General features: G+C 37.4%; 1 protein-coding gene across 1 annotated transcript in view; it reads left to right on the top strand.

The window, feature by feature from the left end:
- The window catches only part of GPC6 (glypican 6), a 719,055-nt gene that overhangs the window by 214,585 nt on the left and 487,515 nt on the right, over positions 1-16,955 (top strand). The window contains exon 2 of the mRNA XM_053935976.1: positions 7,085-7,243. Within this exon, the coding sequence (XP_053791951.1) occupies positions 7,085-7,243 (159 nt within the window). The remainder of the gene's footprint in view (positions 1-7,084; positions 7,244-16,955) is intronic.

Genomic DNA, 16,955 nt, shown 5'->3' with positions numbered 1-16,955 from the left:
TAATCCCAGGAAGCTAAGTCCAGCACTCTCTCCTACTGCAACCGTATTTCGATGGGTATATGACCTAAGTGGTGTAAATCTGTTTCTGATACACCATGTGCTACAATCACATCTTTGGATTTCAGTTTTATATGAAGAATGTTGACTAAAATATTTATAAATACATGAATATGTGCAATCTCATCCTGCTATCTTAATCATGAAATTGTTCTTAGGGCAGGTTAAATTTAAAGCCTGCCTTTCATTGTGTTTTGTGGTCATGGTAAAGAAATGTGCTGCTTGTATTCTACTTCTCACTATAATGCTATATAAGATATTTCTGCTATTATAGTAGGGGACATAATAAACAGCAAAAATCAATTCAGGGGAGGGGGAGTTGGCCGCTGTTCCCAGGTGGGAGCATGCTTTGAAATCAGAAAATTGTAACCATGTGAGATGATGAAACTACTGGTGCTGAATCACAGCCTTGCTGTTTGCTTTCCACAAGGCACTGAGCACAAAGCCAGTAATACACTCTCCAAGAGGTAACTAGAGATTCTTCTCACAAACTGTGTTTTCAAAAAACAATTTGTCTGGCTGTGTATGCTTGGAAAATAAAATGATCCTGAATGTTGGAGTAGTGGTACTGCTTCTAGTAGTTTAGTTGGGAATACTCCAGGGACTTCAGTTCTTTCTTTAGCATCTGTATAGTCTTAGTCTAAACAAGTTTGCCTTGGCCTCGGCTTCGGTAACTTATTACTGAAATCTTCCCAAGGACAGCAGGGTCAGGGCTTCTTGTAAATGAATGTTCCCTGTGGGACCTGTAATGAAGAGGCTGTTAACTAATTATCAGTCCGTTTGGAAGGCATTCATTTTTTAATTGACCTCAAAGAAATCAAGGAACAAAAGGAATCTGAGCAAAGATGATTTGAGTTCTGAGGCAAACAAATGAGTCAGTTTTATTCTTGGGGTAGTTGCACAGGTTTATTGGAGTCATAAAAGGTTTTCAAGTTCAATATTCCTTTGATTAAAATTAGGAGAGCTGTGCCTGATGGCACGATCTGTGTGTTACAGACAGGATTCCCTCCCTTCCTCTAGCTGTCATTTTCTGTGCAAATATTGTTCCTGTCATCACTTGTCAGGCCAATATTGTGATGGAATTAATTTAAAACATAATCTGTTTCCTTTTAGTTTGAGTGGGAAAGTTCAATCTGTGACTTGAATGTCAGGTGCAGTTTTACAGAGGCTGCTTGCAGGGCTGTTATACCCCACAGAGAAGATAATTACAAAGTCAGAAGGAGCCTTAGGACTTTATGGTTAGCGAACAGGGGTTTGTCCAACAAAATGATATTTTAATTTTTGCTGTTTGAATATTGCCTGAAATGCTAAAATTCATGTTTCTAATTTATTTTTAACTGCTAAAAAAGTTAATGCAGAAAACATGATAGTGCTTTTTTTTTTTTCAAATTAAAGATGATTGCCAGTCAAATTCTTTTACAACACTGTTTTCTTTGCAGATATGTGACAGAATGGTGCAAGTGTGTTGGAGAAGTATAGCTTTCTCTAATACAAAATTTCTAATGTGACGATTAAGAGTTTCCTATGCTTCTGATTTCACCAGAGAACTTAAATTGAAAACTTCAAAAAGTAGGTATTCAGAAACATCATCACCCATACTGAAAATGATCCAAATCTCAAAACATTGGGCAGGGGTTAAAGTTGAATGAGGTTTTTCTTTTAACTCTATTCATCATCATTTTAAAATAATTTTTTAAGATAATAAAAAATACAGAAAATTGGGTGGAAAATGTTAACTTAGAAGTAAAGTGGTTCCAGTTGTTTATAATTCTGAGAGGTATGAAGTTCTGAAGTTCCTAATCACAGAACCACGGAAGAGCCCACTTTGAAAGGAATGCTGGCAGATCATCTGGTCTCAGGTTAACTAACACCCTTGTCCAATCAAATCTTGAAAACCTCCAGCAATGAGGCATCCACCATGTCCCTGGGGAGGTTGTCCCAGTGTCTGACTGTTCTCACTTTCTTTCTTATTTCAAGATGAAACTTCTTCTGGTACGATTTGTATCTTTTGCTGCTTGTCTTCTCCATGTGGGTCCTTGTGAAGAGAGAGGCCCCATATTCTTCGTACCTTCCCTTTAAGTACTGTAATACCTTGGGTCCCACCTGAGCCTTCTCCTTCTCCAGGGGAATAAAAACTTGACTCTTTCAGTCTTTCCTTACACTCCAGTCTTTTGATCATCTTCATGATGTTCCTTTGGACGCTCTCCAGTCTGCATCTTTCTTGTCTTGTGGGGACCAGAATGGGGCAGGGTGCTCCAGGTGCAGCCTAACAAGCACTGAGTATAGAGAGATGATCATGTTTCTACCTCTGCTAGAAATTCCCCTGGGGGTGCAACTCAGTATCAGATTTACATCTGCTGCTGCAGGGTATTGTTGATTCCTTTTGGCTGGGTGTCCACTAGGAGCTCCCATCCTTTTCAGCAAGGCAGCTCCCCAGCCACACGGGTGTCAGCATGTACTGGGCTCTTCGGCTGTTCTGTTCCAGGTGCAGGACTAGATACTTGTCTTTGTTAAAGCTCATACTGTTAATAAATTCCACTGCTTTCTCCACAAGTGGCTGAATATGAGCAGGTCTGAAGCAAGTATTTCAAAGAGCACAGCTAATGACAAAGCCAAGTCACATCAATGTAACCTGGAAGATAAAGAATGTAGGGCTACCTTTTCTTCTTTTAGGCTCTGTTGATGCATACAAAGTGAGCAAGTTTGAAAGCACATCTTTAATTTACCTCTTTTATTTAATAATTTTTATTCATTGCTGGATTTATGAAGCAGGGTGGTGACTCTGTTTCTATTCTCCTCAGTCATACAGTTAGCCCTACCATTCTGCGAACAGACCACTATCAGGACTTTAAATTTATGATTAGAATAGGAACTATAAAATTTTGACTGCCTGAAAAAGAATTGCTTCCAAAATTGCTAAACTTGCAACATAACCCATAAAAAATTCTGCCGGATAATAAATATGTTATGTGATAATACTTCCATTTCTAATAATGTAACCAAGCTGTTCAGGAAATCTGGTGGTTAAATTGTTAAGGGCAGTGTTATATTCCATAGGGTTTAGCGATCCTTCAGACTGTATCTTCTGCAAGCAGTTACCACTCTCAGATCAGTTCTGGCATTTTGATACGCAGTAAAAGCATTTATTCAGCTTGAGAGCTGTAAGATGCGATTTTTTAAAGACTTCTGAGTTTTGTAGAACATTTTAAGGACACCAAACAGTAATACATCTGAATATAAAACAAGTGCTTTATAAATTGCTTTATCACACTTCAAAGCAGCATTGCTAGCAGGATTGCCAAATTCAACTGCAAAACTTGCCAATTTGGATCATGTGAAGGCAGGTGTGAGATTACAGCTGTAATAAAACTGAAATTGAATACTGGTAGCTGAATTTGTAGTAGGCAATTGATTTGATTTATATAACATAAGCCACATGAGGAGAGATATGTAGGTCAGCATCTTCAGCTGGAAGCAGTGGTTAGAAGAGTTGTGGTAGGTTGCTGGGAATATTGAGTTAGTAGCTGTTCAGCCTGGTAGAATGCTGGTGCAGTGTAACTACACTCGTGTCAAACTTGTTTGGGGAGACACCATTTGCAGCAAGGAAAAACTAGTCAGTTATAACCAATGCCACTTATGCCACAAAAATCATTGCTAAAATTAGCATAAGAACCGAGACCATATGGAGTTTCTGAGGGCAAGAACTGGTACATTAGTTATGAGCACATTTTCAGCCTGCAAAATACTTGAGGTGTGTAAATACACAAATGAGTGATTAAACACTTTCTATGGTAATAGAACAATGTTCTACAAAATGCAAATGGCAAATGATCCTATTCAAAAAATCAGAGGAAGTACAATCAAATTAGCCTGCAGAGTTATTTCCAATCCAAACAGCCTCTTAGGTCACAGATTTGCACAAAAGAAGAAAAAAAATCCAAAATAAAGGACACACCCCTTAATTAAACATACCCAAACTAAGAACAACAAACCAAAAAAAAAAAAAAAAAACCAACCAAAAAAACAACAACAAAAAAAAAAAACCAACCAAACAGAAAAAAAAAAAAAACCACAAAAAAAAAAAAAAAAAAGCAAAATACTACCAAAAAAACTCCAACAAACCCCCTATTTTTATGCTAAGAAAAATGTGTCCATTTTTTTTTTTAACAAGGAGTGAACTAATGACCTGGTAATTCTAACATTAGTTGGAGGTTTGATAAGAACAAGCACAAAATGAGAATCATGCTTTTAAAAAAGAAAACCAAAGGTTAAGCATACAGAAATTACTTTGTCACAGAGTTTCCCTTTGCCATTCCCAGGAAAGCACATGAGCTTTTGTCCAAGTTACGGACTTCTGGAAACTGCAGCCAGTCGTGGCCAGTATAAACACTGCAGAGCTTACGAGCAAAAATTTCTAAAAGCTTTATTTTTACAAAATTAGCTTGAACATCTTAGGCATACAAAGACTCCATTGGTGTGAACCAATGGAAAATGCTTTTTCTTTTACTTTATCTGTAGGCTGACCTGATCTTCCAGTGCAGGAAAGAGAAGAAAGCAAAAATCTAGAAATAGAATATGAAAAGTAGCACAATATTTCCATTATTATTTCTTTCTACAGAAATGCAGAGAATATATCAACAGGGAGGAGAGAAGAACTAGAAATTCGTTTTGAAAAAACTTCATTATTGTACAGCAAAATTTTTGTGATGAGAATGGGTGGCTAGTATAGATGATTTAGGAAGACATATTTTTGGAGAAAAAGTCAATGAGGTGTAATGTAGGCGTTTTGAATGTTTCTGATAAATGTGAGTTTCTTCAGTCAAGAGCCTCATGAATGAAGGAATAACCAGTGAATTAAAAGGAAGAAACTTAATGAAAATACATGTAAAAGAAAACCATTAGTAGGAATCTGAATGAATTTGTAGCAGGTAAATTGAGAAAAAACTTTTGTAGCAAAGCAAATCTAAGACTCTAAATAAATCAGAAAAAGAAAAAAAAAACTATTCCTCCAAAAATGACTGTTCAATAGAATTTAATTTGTCATAATACTCAACATAGTATAGTGTCTTAAAAAATTTAGACTCATGGCTGTTACTTACTAAGCACAGTGCCATCATGATTACCATTAGGCCAGCTTATAGCCTGACAATTCTCAATTCTGAGAAACAAACAGAGCAAGACAGAAAAAAAAGAATAAGGACTTCAGATGATGAGAGGAAAGAAAAGTGAATTTTATAAAAATTCTGGGTTGCAATGGCACCAGAGGATATTACCATAATAAAAAGCATAAACTGCCACTCTGACTGGAACTGGGAAAGTAGGTATTTTCAATGAGGAAAAAAACCCTGGATTTATTGAGGAAAGGGGGTTGCAGACATTATGGATGGGGTATTTTTTTTTCTTTAATCAAGCACACAGCACTGTTTCTAATGATACAATATTTCAACTTTACTTGTCTTTCCGACATCTAATAAAAACTTACATTACTGTTACTGAAATAACTTTTATTGTTTCTTATTATGGCACCTCCCTTACCTGTTGAATAGTTGCAGTTTAATGTGACAGAAATGTAGAGGGTAAGGCAAACATTAGTCTGCCACTATCTTTTATGTTTGACAGCAGCTGGCTCACCAGTCCCTGTATGTGTTGTTTATGGCTTAGATGTGTGACTTTGAGGATGAAGAGGAATTAATTTCTTGTGGTGGGAGGGTGTAGCAGATATGGGAAGCAATCCTTACAATATTTTGGTGGTTGTGGGATATAATTTTTTCCCAGTTTTATACAAAGTTTTATATCATGGTTCATTTGGACATGACTGGGACTTGTAGGTGGTGGTACTGCCAAACAGTAACTGATAATAATAAAATTATCCTTTCTGAAGATGTATAGATGTGAGCTTTTAAAAAGTCTTGAGACTGCTAAAAGAAACCACATGGCTTTATAATTCATATATTACAAACTCTTGCAGAAAAAACAAATTAAGATGGGGTGAGGAGTCAGGGTTGAGGAATGACTAAACTTCAAGTTAAAAGACTTCATTTGAGAACTGAAACATAAATTCGAATAAGGTGAGGGCAAACTCAAGACAGTGTTTATTCTAAGCATGTGCAAACCTCTTTTTGATGCTGTCTTCAAAATGATGCAGCAGCTAAATGTATTATACCCCTGGGAAGCATAAAACTTAGGGCCTGGTTCTCCTCACTACATAATAAGAATGGTGAAAGGCAGCCTTAAAGTAGGTATAAATTCCATTTAAGTCTTCTTTATGGCTCAGCAGTGGTAGAAAGGAGCCTCAATATAAATAAGAATCAGGTCCCCAGTATTTATTTAACCCTTGGGCTTTGTATATCATTTTATTTGCACCTTTAAGAGATTTGCAGAGGGATTTTAAATCAGGATTCGGTGTACAGAAAGCTAAATGTTTTCATTGCCTTACAAGTAACTTTAATCATACAGGCAGCTCATTCTCTTTATTTCTCAAGAAGAAATGGTAGAATTTTCTGCCTTTGTACAAACCAAGCTAAATGTTTCTGACACCCTTAGTACAGTGTCAATTGGAAATTCACATTTCATGCAATAACAGACCATTTTAATTTCATGAGCTGAAGAATTGGTTTCCACGTGCAAATTGTACTGTGGCTTGTAATAGGTCATCTCACTAGATATTTCTCCAGGCAATTTGAATACAAACAAAAAGCAAGCAATTGTTTTTCAAATTTTAAGTATGCTTCAGTAAATGTGGAAGGCTTCTTCAGCATGGCTGAACACTTGGTGTGAGGCAGTTTTACTTTTTGAAGTATCAAAACAACTCTCAAAGTGTGTCTCCTCTCGCCTGTGAGGACTACCCAGCTATAGCAAAGTTGTTGATACAAATTCAAGATGTTTCCTGTCAATCTCTTTAAGGCTTGACTTAAAGCGTTCCCTGGATAGCCCACCAAAACTGAAGACCCATCATGTGTGTTTTGGTTCTGGCACATTTCTATCTGTATTCAAATATTTCTAATTTCTCATTTTCTTGTGATTCCAGGGGAACATTTGAGAATCTGCCCTCAGGAATATACATGCTGCACCTCAGAAATGGAGGACAAGTTAAGCCAACAGAGCAAACTGGAGTTTGAAAACTTAGTGGAGGAGACAAGTCATTTTGTACGCACGACTTTCGTATCCCGGCACAAGAAGTTTGATGGTAGGGTGGATATAATTTACTTATTTTCAAGGTTATGGGATTTAAAAGCCATAGTATCCATAATAAATTCCAATGCTCTTTTCTTTACAATTAGGTATCACATTTGCAGTTGTCAGTTTGGCTGAGATAAGGGTTAAGCTTACAGCTGGTATGGTTATCAGCCTTGTGAGTATTGCCTTTAATTACAATGACATCAAGAATCAGACTGTTAAGTGCCTGCAGGCTTGGCTAATGTTGAAAAAAGAGATTAGATATGCATAGAGAGGTTCATAATTTTTGTCTCCTAGTTTCAAATGCAAAATTTAGGTTTGTAATTATGTTCACTGTTGCAAGATGAACGGTGCTCTCTGATGATTTTTCTTATTGCAGAGCAGTATTTGTGTAGTCTGCTTTTCTATAGCCTTAAGGCTACTGGGTTTTTTTCCTGCATGATTTTCTTGTGATGTACAGAGGCTTTAAGAGGGCTACTGGCTTCCAAACACTAAGCCCTCAAGTTGTGTTTGAGAGAGATTATCATACAAACAACTTAAGCAGTATTGAACACATCTTTTCTACCTAGAAAGAACAGAAAAGAACAGTTTGAGGGTTTTATTTCCTTGTGATCAGCCTTTATAAGATCTTTTCAAGATCAAGGTTATGGTGTGGCAATTTGCTAAGTGTTTGTCTTCGATACTGAACATTAAGCTGTTTTTATGGTTATGTTCCATGTTTTCAAATCATGGTTTTATCTAAATATGAAATCTGTATTTGTGTTGAAAGTGTCAATTTCTGAGCATTTCTGCATATGTGTAAGTTGAAAAGAGTCTGGCATTAAGAGGTCTAAATCAGCACTGCAAAGAGAATTGCAGAGCTGCATGTAGGAGGAAAGCCTGCAAATAGGTTGGTAAAGCTGGCTAACCCCAGGTAATGGATCATAAGCACACATTTTGGAGAATGGTGGAAGTGTTATCTCTGAACTTGGAAGCTTGCTTCAAAACTCTTCCATCCCATTCAGAAAGAAGTGAAGGCATCTCTAACTACTTAGGGTAATTCTGTATTATTATCCAAGTAAAGATTTTTTTTCCTAATATTGATTCTCTCAATGTAACACAGAAGAAAAAATGAATTCTAAAAAAAGGGAATTGAAAATGTATAATATGAAGATGAGCTGGAGGAAAGTCTCTAGCAGATCAGATGCTAATGTAATTTAGAGACTGTCCTTGGAAGGTGGGGATGACTGTGCACTGCTCTGAATTGTGATGATTTCCCTTGATAATGTAAAAGTGTAATTTTTTAAAGTAGTGGATTTAAAAAAAATTAGTTGTCTTCAAAGGATCTAAAAAAATGTCTAGAATTTGTGTGTAGTATTACAAGATAAGTATGCAAACAGAACAGACATTTCAAACCATCTACAGCATGCACAGGGCTTTTTTTTTTTCCTAGAAGGAAACTGGGGTGATCGCTGTTCAGTGACCATGTAGCACGCTGAAAATGCTGGGCTAATTGACCACAGAGCTCAGACAGCACTTTGCTAATTCTTTGTCAACTTCAGGCCTTTCTGTATTGCATTGAGTTTAAAGACATTACGGCTTTTTCAGTAATCTGAAGATCTGTGTCTTAATACTGGTGGTAAGGTATGGCTTAAAGTTCCTGACTGGGTGTAAATACTCCCCTCTGGGATCTGCTCCACAGAAGATTGGAATAAAAGACCAAGTTGTTTCTTCTATCTTATTATTGATGTTTTAAAGGGAATTTGCAATGTGATGTCTTATCAGAGAGCATTTGAACTTTGTGTATGCTTTCAGAATTTCAATGCTATTTGAATGCTATTCAAAATTTGTTCACTTGTGTGGAAAAACTGCTTCTTGCCAGAAGGGCAAAGACATTAATGGAAAAATACATTCACCCAATAGACTTTCAGTGTAAAATCAGCTAGATTTCTTGCAGTTTAAAATGTGATGATACTTATATTAAGATAGATAGGTAAGGTCCATGTTTTAACTGTTCAAGCATAATCCATTTTTTTGTTGTTGTTGTTTCTTAATTTGGTGCAATCACATAATTTCTGATTGTACAAAGGAATTCTGATACATAATTCTGCTATTTAATGCTAGTACACCACAAATAGCAAAATAGATACACCCAATTGTGATGATTTTATGTAAGTTTTGCACAGTACCTGTGTTTGTCAAGAGCAGCATATGTAAGCAATAAAAGAATTTATGAATATCTAAGTTGTGCTGAGATAGATATCAGTGTTGCTCCCTTGAGGAGTTAATTTCAGCTATAGTTGCTGCCAAGCTCTTTTTTTGTTCAGACATTCATATAATTTTGAGAACTCTTGAAAGGACATCAAAGGGATATCTTGTAGATTTTTTTAATGCTGCACTAGACATCTTAGGGTAATATTAAGTTTTGCAACATAAGACTTTTTAGAGGTATGCGAGCTCTTTAGAATTTTGATCTGACTTTCATAAGCCTTATCTTTCTTAATTTGTTTTCTGCCCCACAACCATAGAGCTTAGATATGATAACTTAAGCATAGATATGATGTTATGATTACCATTTTGAGAGGCAATTTGAGATCTGTTTTCCTTCTCATTATTTTTTCCCAGATTCCTATTAATGATCTAATCTAAAAGGAAACCCAATCTATTGTAACTTGAACATTCTCTTTAGCCTCTGATGAGACAAACATTTTTACACAGAATCCAAGCATGGCCAAGATGTGATGGGGGTGGCTTTGTCAACCCTTCTGCTCCAAGAAGGCTCAGCTATCACAGGTCACCCAGAATCATGTGCAGCCGTATTTTTAATATCTCCACGGATAGAGACTGCACAGCATCTTCGAACAACTTGTGCCAGTGTTTGACCATCCTCACAATAAAATGTTTTCTCATGTTTACATGGAATTTCCTGATTTGTTTTGGTTTTCTTACTTTGTACCCATTGCTATCACTGGGCTATATAACCCCCCACTAGATATTTATGCAAGTTGATGGGATCCCCTGTGCCTTCTCTTCTCTGGGCTGAACAATCCCAACTCTCTCTGCCTCTGCTTTTAGATTAGGTAGTTCAGTCCCCTCATCATCTTACTGCCCCTTGCTTGGATTGCACCACTATGTCCATATCTGTCTTGTACTGGGGTGTGCAGACCTCTCCATGTGCGGCCTTATCAGTGCTGAGCTGAGGTGAAGATTCCCTTTCCTCAGCCTGCTGGCAATGTTCCTACATAATTTCTGTGTCAGTTTTATATTTTGTTTCACCTGAAGTGCAGTACTTCCAAATCTCTACAAGAAATAAATTTCTGTAATAATTAAAAGCAATACCAGCCAAAGATGAAATTTGTAACAGAGATCTTCAGAAATTATTATTTGGAACCATTTATGATCAGAAAAATTATACCTCTCTTTTAACTGCCTATCATTTCTTGCATCCTAAACCCCCTTATAATCTTTCTTATTCATTTGTACTCCACATTTCTAAAGGGCTGTCATTGTATTGGGACTTTTGACTGTTCGATTATTCTAGACTCATTTATTTCTTATAGCGTAAGAGGTTCAAAGATATGTCAGAACCAAAGATCTGACAGTATAATTCTTCATTCAGTTTCCATGTTCTAGACAAGTGGAGTGCATTAGCATAAGTCACTACACAACATAATGCCAGCTGCCAGTTCTTTCTTGGCTGAGCCTTATGTGCAGATGTTTACATCTGTATTGCCACCATCATATTGCATATTTTTCATTGCTTTGACATACTGGATAGTCATTTCAACCAAAATCACTATCTGGAATTTCAGTAATAGGTGTGTGAGGATCCACATTATCTTCTCCTAAGAATCGTGCCAAATAAATAAAGCCCTGAAATAAGTTCCTATGAAACAAAAGTACTCAATGGTCCTAGAAAAGAGTGCAATACCTGTTTCAGCAATGGGACACACACACCCTTCCAAACACTAGGAAAAGAAACAAAAAGCCTTTCCAGCAGATAGGAAACACTGGAAGTGAAGAATTCCAGCAGATGCAAATTTTTCTCTTACCTCAAGGCTTTGTGTAAGACTAAGCCATATAAGCAGACTTGTAATGATCAGCTGTTTCCTATTCCTAACAACAGACAAGTAATCATGTTCCACTTCCTGGACCTCCACCATATACCTCAAAACAGCTTAAAATATATTATGCTCCCAGTGTAGCTGTAATAGTATCATCTTATTATCACCAATTCCTTTGCATAGTGACATTGCTGAGCAGCTGTTTCACACACAAGCCAATTTCTTTTAAGTATTGCTCCATCAGCAACTGAAACCAGGCTGGCCGGAAGGTTTTGTCATGAATTTTAATGAGGATACAAGTAGCTGTTCAGTGACATTTTCTCACTAATCCTTTGAATTAGCATAGGGAGAAGTATAACAAAGAGTTTTAATTTAAGCTAAATAGATCTGAACCTGATAGAAGACACACTGTCTCTTCATTCTCATTAAAAATTACACTAGCAGTCTTAGCAGTGGTGTTAAAAATGAAGGAATGTCTAAGAATAGCTATCATGAACTTGAATGGATATGGATAGCCTTCAGCAGAATGTGTGAGGCATGATGCCTTTTAAGGAAAATAACCTGAATAGCCTCAGGACCAATGTGCAGCCACATTGATCTATCATACAGTGCCATCATTGCCTGTGCTCCTTTTATTTGCAGTCTAGGAGAACAGTGATCCATACCCATTAGTGCTGCTCATATATATCTTACAGTCATTACCAGCAGTAGTGGTGTAAATTATAGGGCAGCAAAGTTTCACCGATGATCTCCCATAATAATACCTACAAGAATAGCTAACATCCCAGACACTCTGTATTCCCTTTTCTTGCACACTTTATGAAAGAACTTGGAGAAAAATAGCAGGTTTGAATCTTTCCTTGGATACTAGAGCTGAAAAAAATAATATTTTGTGAAGGTGGTTTTCAACAAAGTAAAAACTTTTCAAAGAGATGAACTATTCTAGCCAGTTATAACTGTCTCAATAAACTTGGCAAAAAAAAAAAACAAAAAAAAAGCGTGAAAAATGAAATGAGGGAGGTGCTTGAAGTTGGAATACACTGAAGTTCAGTTTCATGGTCAGCAGAAGTCTCCTGCCCTTTACTCGCTCTTCCTCCTACTCTTGCTGCCCAGCCTGCCATCCTATCTTGAGCTATAGCTCATGCCTACAGGCTCACTCACCTCTCTGGATTTCTGCAGAGGAGGGGGGAATACATCAACACAGAAGGCCACTTGTACACTGGTCTGGTGCTGTCATGGTCAGTTCTCAGCATTGGTGCTTGGCACCAGTTGACAGTAGACAGGAACTGACTGCCACCATCAGTTTATCATCCTACAGTAAAACTTTCATACCTTTTCTCTGCAAGGTCTCACAGGCAGCACCTCAAAGCACTGACTCCTTCCTGTCCCTCGTAGCACATACTAACCCTTACTGCTCCTTGCGCAACCACCTAACCCTCACTCCTCACCACAGCACAACCAACCGACCACAACTCTCCTCTCAAGCAGCTAATCCACTCTTTTATAACACACATCCTTATTGGACACAGATGTGACCTATTAAAGGCAAGGCTGTTCCTACTCTTTGGTAATTAGTATAGCTGCAACTCCCACAGTCACCGTGTAAAGGATGGACTTCCAGAAGGATATTTTCTAATGCTCTGATTTCCGTGCATCCAAAGCAAAAGGGCATGGTTTCCACATGAAGACTTTTGGCTTGATTGTTTGGTTTCTGGAAACAGGAAGTCATAAAGGACTGCCTTTTCAGCAGACCTGTTTGGGAGGTCTTCTCTGAGAATGTGAGAAAGTCAAATAAATATATACTTACATTATTCTAATGCTGCCATGCCTGTAGGCTGCACCATACCAAAGCAACATGCTATCTGAGGCAGCATGTAGGCTACACCATACCAAAGCTGGATTACCAGATATTCTGGGGCTTCCTTCTGGGCAAGATGGTTGTGGTTTGTTTGTTTGTTTTACGTTGTTTCTTTTACAATATTTCGGTGTTGCTTTACACGTTTCACATCAAATGCAAAATCCACTGCAGGACAGGTGGATTTTTAAAATCCACAACCACTTGGCTGTAACAGTGCTAGCAGGGCTACAGTTTACATATAGTTCATCTAGTAGTTTAACACACTGCATAACTTCTGTATTTGCCAAAATACAGACCTTAGAGCAAAGAGAAAGCTTAAAGAAATGCAACATCTGTTGACTTGTAGCACGGTTTGCAAGCCTTCATTGGACACCTGGAACAAGTTTCTGAGCATTAAAGAGATTCTTAATACGAGATGCCATACCTTAAATTTGACAGGAAACACAAATTTGAAAATAAAATATTCTACACCTGATCAAAATCCTATCAGAGCTGATGATAGCCTAAGAGAAACGTCTATTGCCTGCAAACAATTTTAGTCTCTAATCCTGAAAGATTTGCCCTGAGATTACTGTTCGTCAATTTCACATATTATGTCAAAATTTTTGAACTACGTTAAAGGAATTTTTTTTGTTTAATTAACCGAAAGAGGAGAAGTGGCAAGCCTACAAAGCTTGGATAGGAATGATTTACCTAGTAATAAGAACAGTTTCCAGTCATGGATGCTAATTCCTGTCACATGGCCAAGTCTAGTACTGAAAGGCAACATTCTTGAGATTGAGTGTCTTCTGCACACTCCCTGTAGTTGGAAATGCACTTTGTGCATTTGGATGGGCTCTGCTCTTCTTCAGTTTCATTTGCTAAGTGCAGCTGGTCAGAGGAACAGTAGTATTCTAACCAGCTGCATCAAATTTATGAAGCTGCAAAGCAAAGAACAAGCTGAACCCTGAGCTGGAGTAGGTGGGCATCACCCACTTTCAAATAGAACTTGTTAGAAAACATGTTGTCCAGGTGTAGCCAAACCCAAACAGGTTTTGAGAGGGCAGGGATGTGGTGTTTTTCCCATGCAAGAGAAAGCAGAATTTGCCTTGCTGACGGTTAGATATCCATGATATGGAGTGTTCCTGTAGGTTCCCTCAGTAGTCAACAGGGAGTAAGGGGTCCAGGTCACATTTGTGTAAAGTTTACATTTCAAATAGGTCTGGAAAAGTCTTTCCTTAGAGTACATATTTCTCTATATGGATTAGAAAGGGTATTTAGTTATGACATAGATGCCTATACTTTGGACTTACTCATACATTTGTTGAGATAAATTCCACCCCAAGGAACAGAATAAAGGAGTGAAACATCTAAAAGTCTTCTGAGGTTCTCTTTTGTGGGTTTTTTTTTTTTTTTTTTTTTGCCTCTTTTGCCGAAGTCATCCTCTCTTTTTTATTTGTTTGGTTGTTGTTGTTGTTGTTGTTGTTGTTGGTTTGGTTTTTGGGGTGTTTTTTTTTTGTTTTGTTTGTTTGTTTGTTTGTGGTTTTTTTTTTTTTTTGTTTAGTATTCTGTAGGGAAAGACATTTAAAATACTGAGAGAGGTAGGCACTATAGAGGTCAGTCATTATCTTATGCTGGTTTAAAAAAACACTATCCTGTTGAGTTCAAATAGCACTTAATCTTCAGCAAAGCTCTGAACAGTGTATGTTTTTTAATATTTCATGATGAAAATTGTTCTCTAAGTGTCCAATCCTTTAAAATATCAACCCATAAGTAAAATTACTCATTTACAAATACTAAATCCCCTGCGATTAAAGATGCTTCAGATGCATGTGGACAAGAATAGAATTAATAGTGGACTCAGCCTCAAGTTCATAATACTGATGTCTTCTTGCAATTGTCCAACAGCAACTCTCATATCCCTACGTGATTCTTACTCTGATGGTAGGTGCTTACCTGACACACAGCAAGGACAAAACCATGCTGTGAGAATCAAAAATAGCCACTGTACATAAAATCCAAGCTATGAAAAAATGCTATACATACATACTGTCAGCACTTTGGATAATAGGAACTGTAGCCTTATAATTTCTCATTTGTTGTCCTCAACCCTCATTAAATGCAGAAATACTTTTTTTTAGATTAATCTCATGGCTGTTATAAACAGGCATTGTTATCTTTTTGCTGACCTTCTTTCCCTAATTCTTTTGCTTGTGCATCCAAACAACTGGGAAATTGAAAGGAAACTTAGTGTATCATGAAAAGGTTCCTGTAATATAGAAAAGTGATTTAATGACTGTTTCTCTGCTTACCTAAAAGACTTTTTAGAGTTTATTTTGAATTAGTTTCCTTTTTTTTTTTTTTTTTCCTTTTACCTTTGTTTTATGTTTTACAAGAAAAAGATGGCAGTGGATCTTTTTCTGGGAGGAGTATCTGTGAGGACTGTTACTTTTCCTGGGAGGAGTATTTCTGGGAGGAGGGTCACTTTCAGCACTAAGATAGGACAGAAGGGAGCTGTATGCCTAAATGCTTATGTGCCATACTTCTGGAGAATGGAATGTGAATGAATGCTTATGTGCCATACTTCTAGAGAATGCTTTATGTGAATACTTCTAGAGATAACTTAAAAGCAGGCATATGAATGCCCACTTGTGCTATACTTAGTGGCAACTATGAAAATAGCATGTATAAAGCAGAGCTGCCAGAATTCAGGAAGGAGATAGGGAAGATGTGGCAAAGAGGTATTGCTTCTCAAGTCTTCCCTGCTTGCTTTACATTAGCTCTCATTGTATACCAGCAGCTGAGAGGTAAAAATAAACACGCTGCCTAGACTCCCAGAGTGTAATCTTGTCTGTGTGGGTGCTGGTAGAAAGTAGCAGCCATCCTTCTCTGCATGGACAGCCCTGCTGGGTGCTGGTGAGGGCTGACAAAACTGGTTAGTCTAACACCATAATCACCACCAAGCTGGTGTTAAATGTGACATCACCATAAGTAGCACAGTTTCTGCTGGCCAGGCTGCCATGGGTAAAATAAACACAAATCACAAAGACACAAACCCCATGAGATTATCCATACTGCAGTGTTTCTTGCTTGTTTTGTGTATGAATGTTCAGGTGCTGTTTGAACTTAAAACAATGAGTGGCACCTATATTATTGAAATATTCCAGTTTTCCTAAATACCTTGAAACTCTAAATTTCACTGATTCTCCAGAATGGGGTTTTTTTTGAGGATTATTTTTCTGAATATTTCTGATACAGTTCCCACTCATTCACTTCTTAAGATTTTTGCATAAACAGGAATCTTTCTTTTCAACTTTCCCATCTTTTCAGTTATACTGAAATGCTTTTGTTTAATGTGTTTATTGTATATGCATCACATATTTACTCTGGGATACATATATATTGGTTTTTAAGCTTTTATTTTATTAAGCCCTTTAATTTTCTTCTAGTCATAACCCATGTGCTTTATGCATTCAGAATCACACAGCACTAAAATGTCAAGTGTTTCAGCAGTGCACAGGTCAGTTACCTGTCATTAACAGCAGCTATTGGAAGGGCAAAGCATAAAGCAGGAGACAAACTGGCAAAAGGTGGTGGGGAGGGGGACAGAGAGAGGACCAAAAATACTGTGTCATGATCTGTCTGTTAAACTGTAGTCATGTAAAGAACAGTATATGGCTTACAGACTTACAGAAACAATCTGAGAGGGGTAATGATGCTGCTTCTGTGGAAGAGTCTTCACACTGGTGGAGAGACAGATGGTGGACACCATTGCTGCTTAAAGTCTGCTTTGAATCTCTACCAAGACTCTTAATAAAAAGAAAACCAAACCTTAAGGCCTG

Source organism: Vidua chalybeata, chromosome 2 (genome assembly GCF_026979565.1).
Source record: "Vidua chalybeata isolate OUT-0048 chromosome 2, bVidCha1 merged haplotype, whole genome shotgun sequence".
Classification (NCBI taxonomy): Eukaryota; Metazoa; Chordata; class Aves; order Passeriformes; family Viduidae; genus Vidua; species Vidua chalybeata.
The sequence above is the reverse complement of the archived record's forward strand: the minus strand, read 5'-3'. Positions and strand labels throughout refer to the sequence as shown.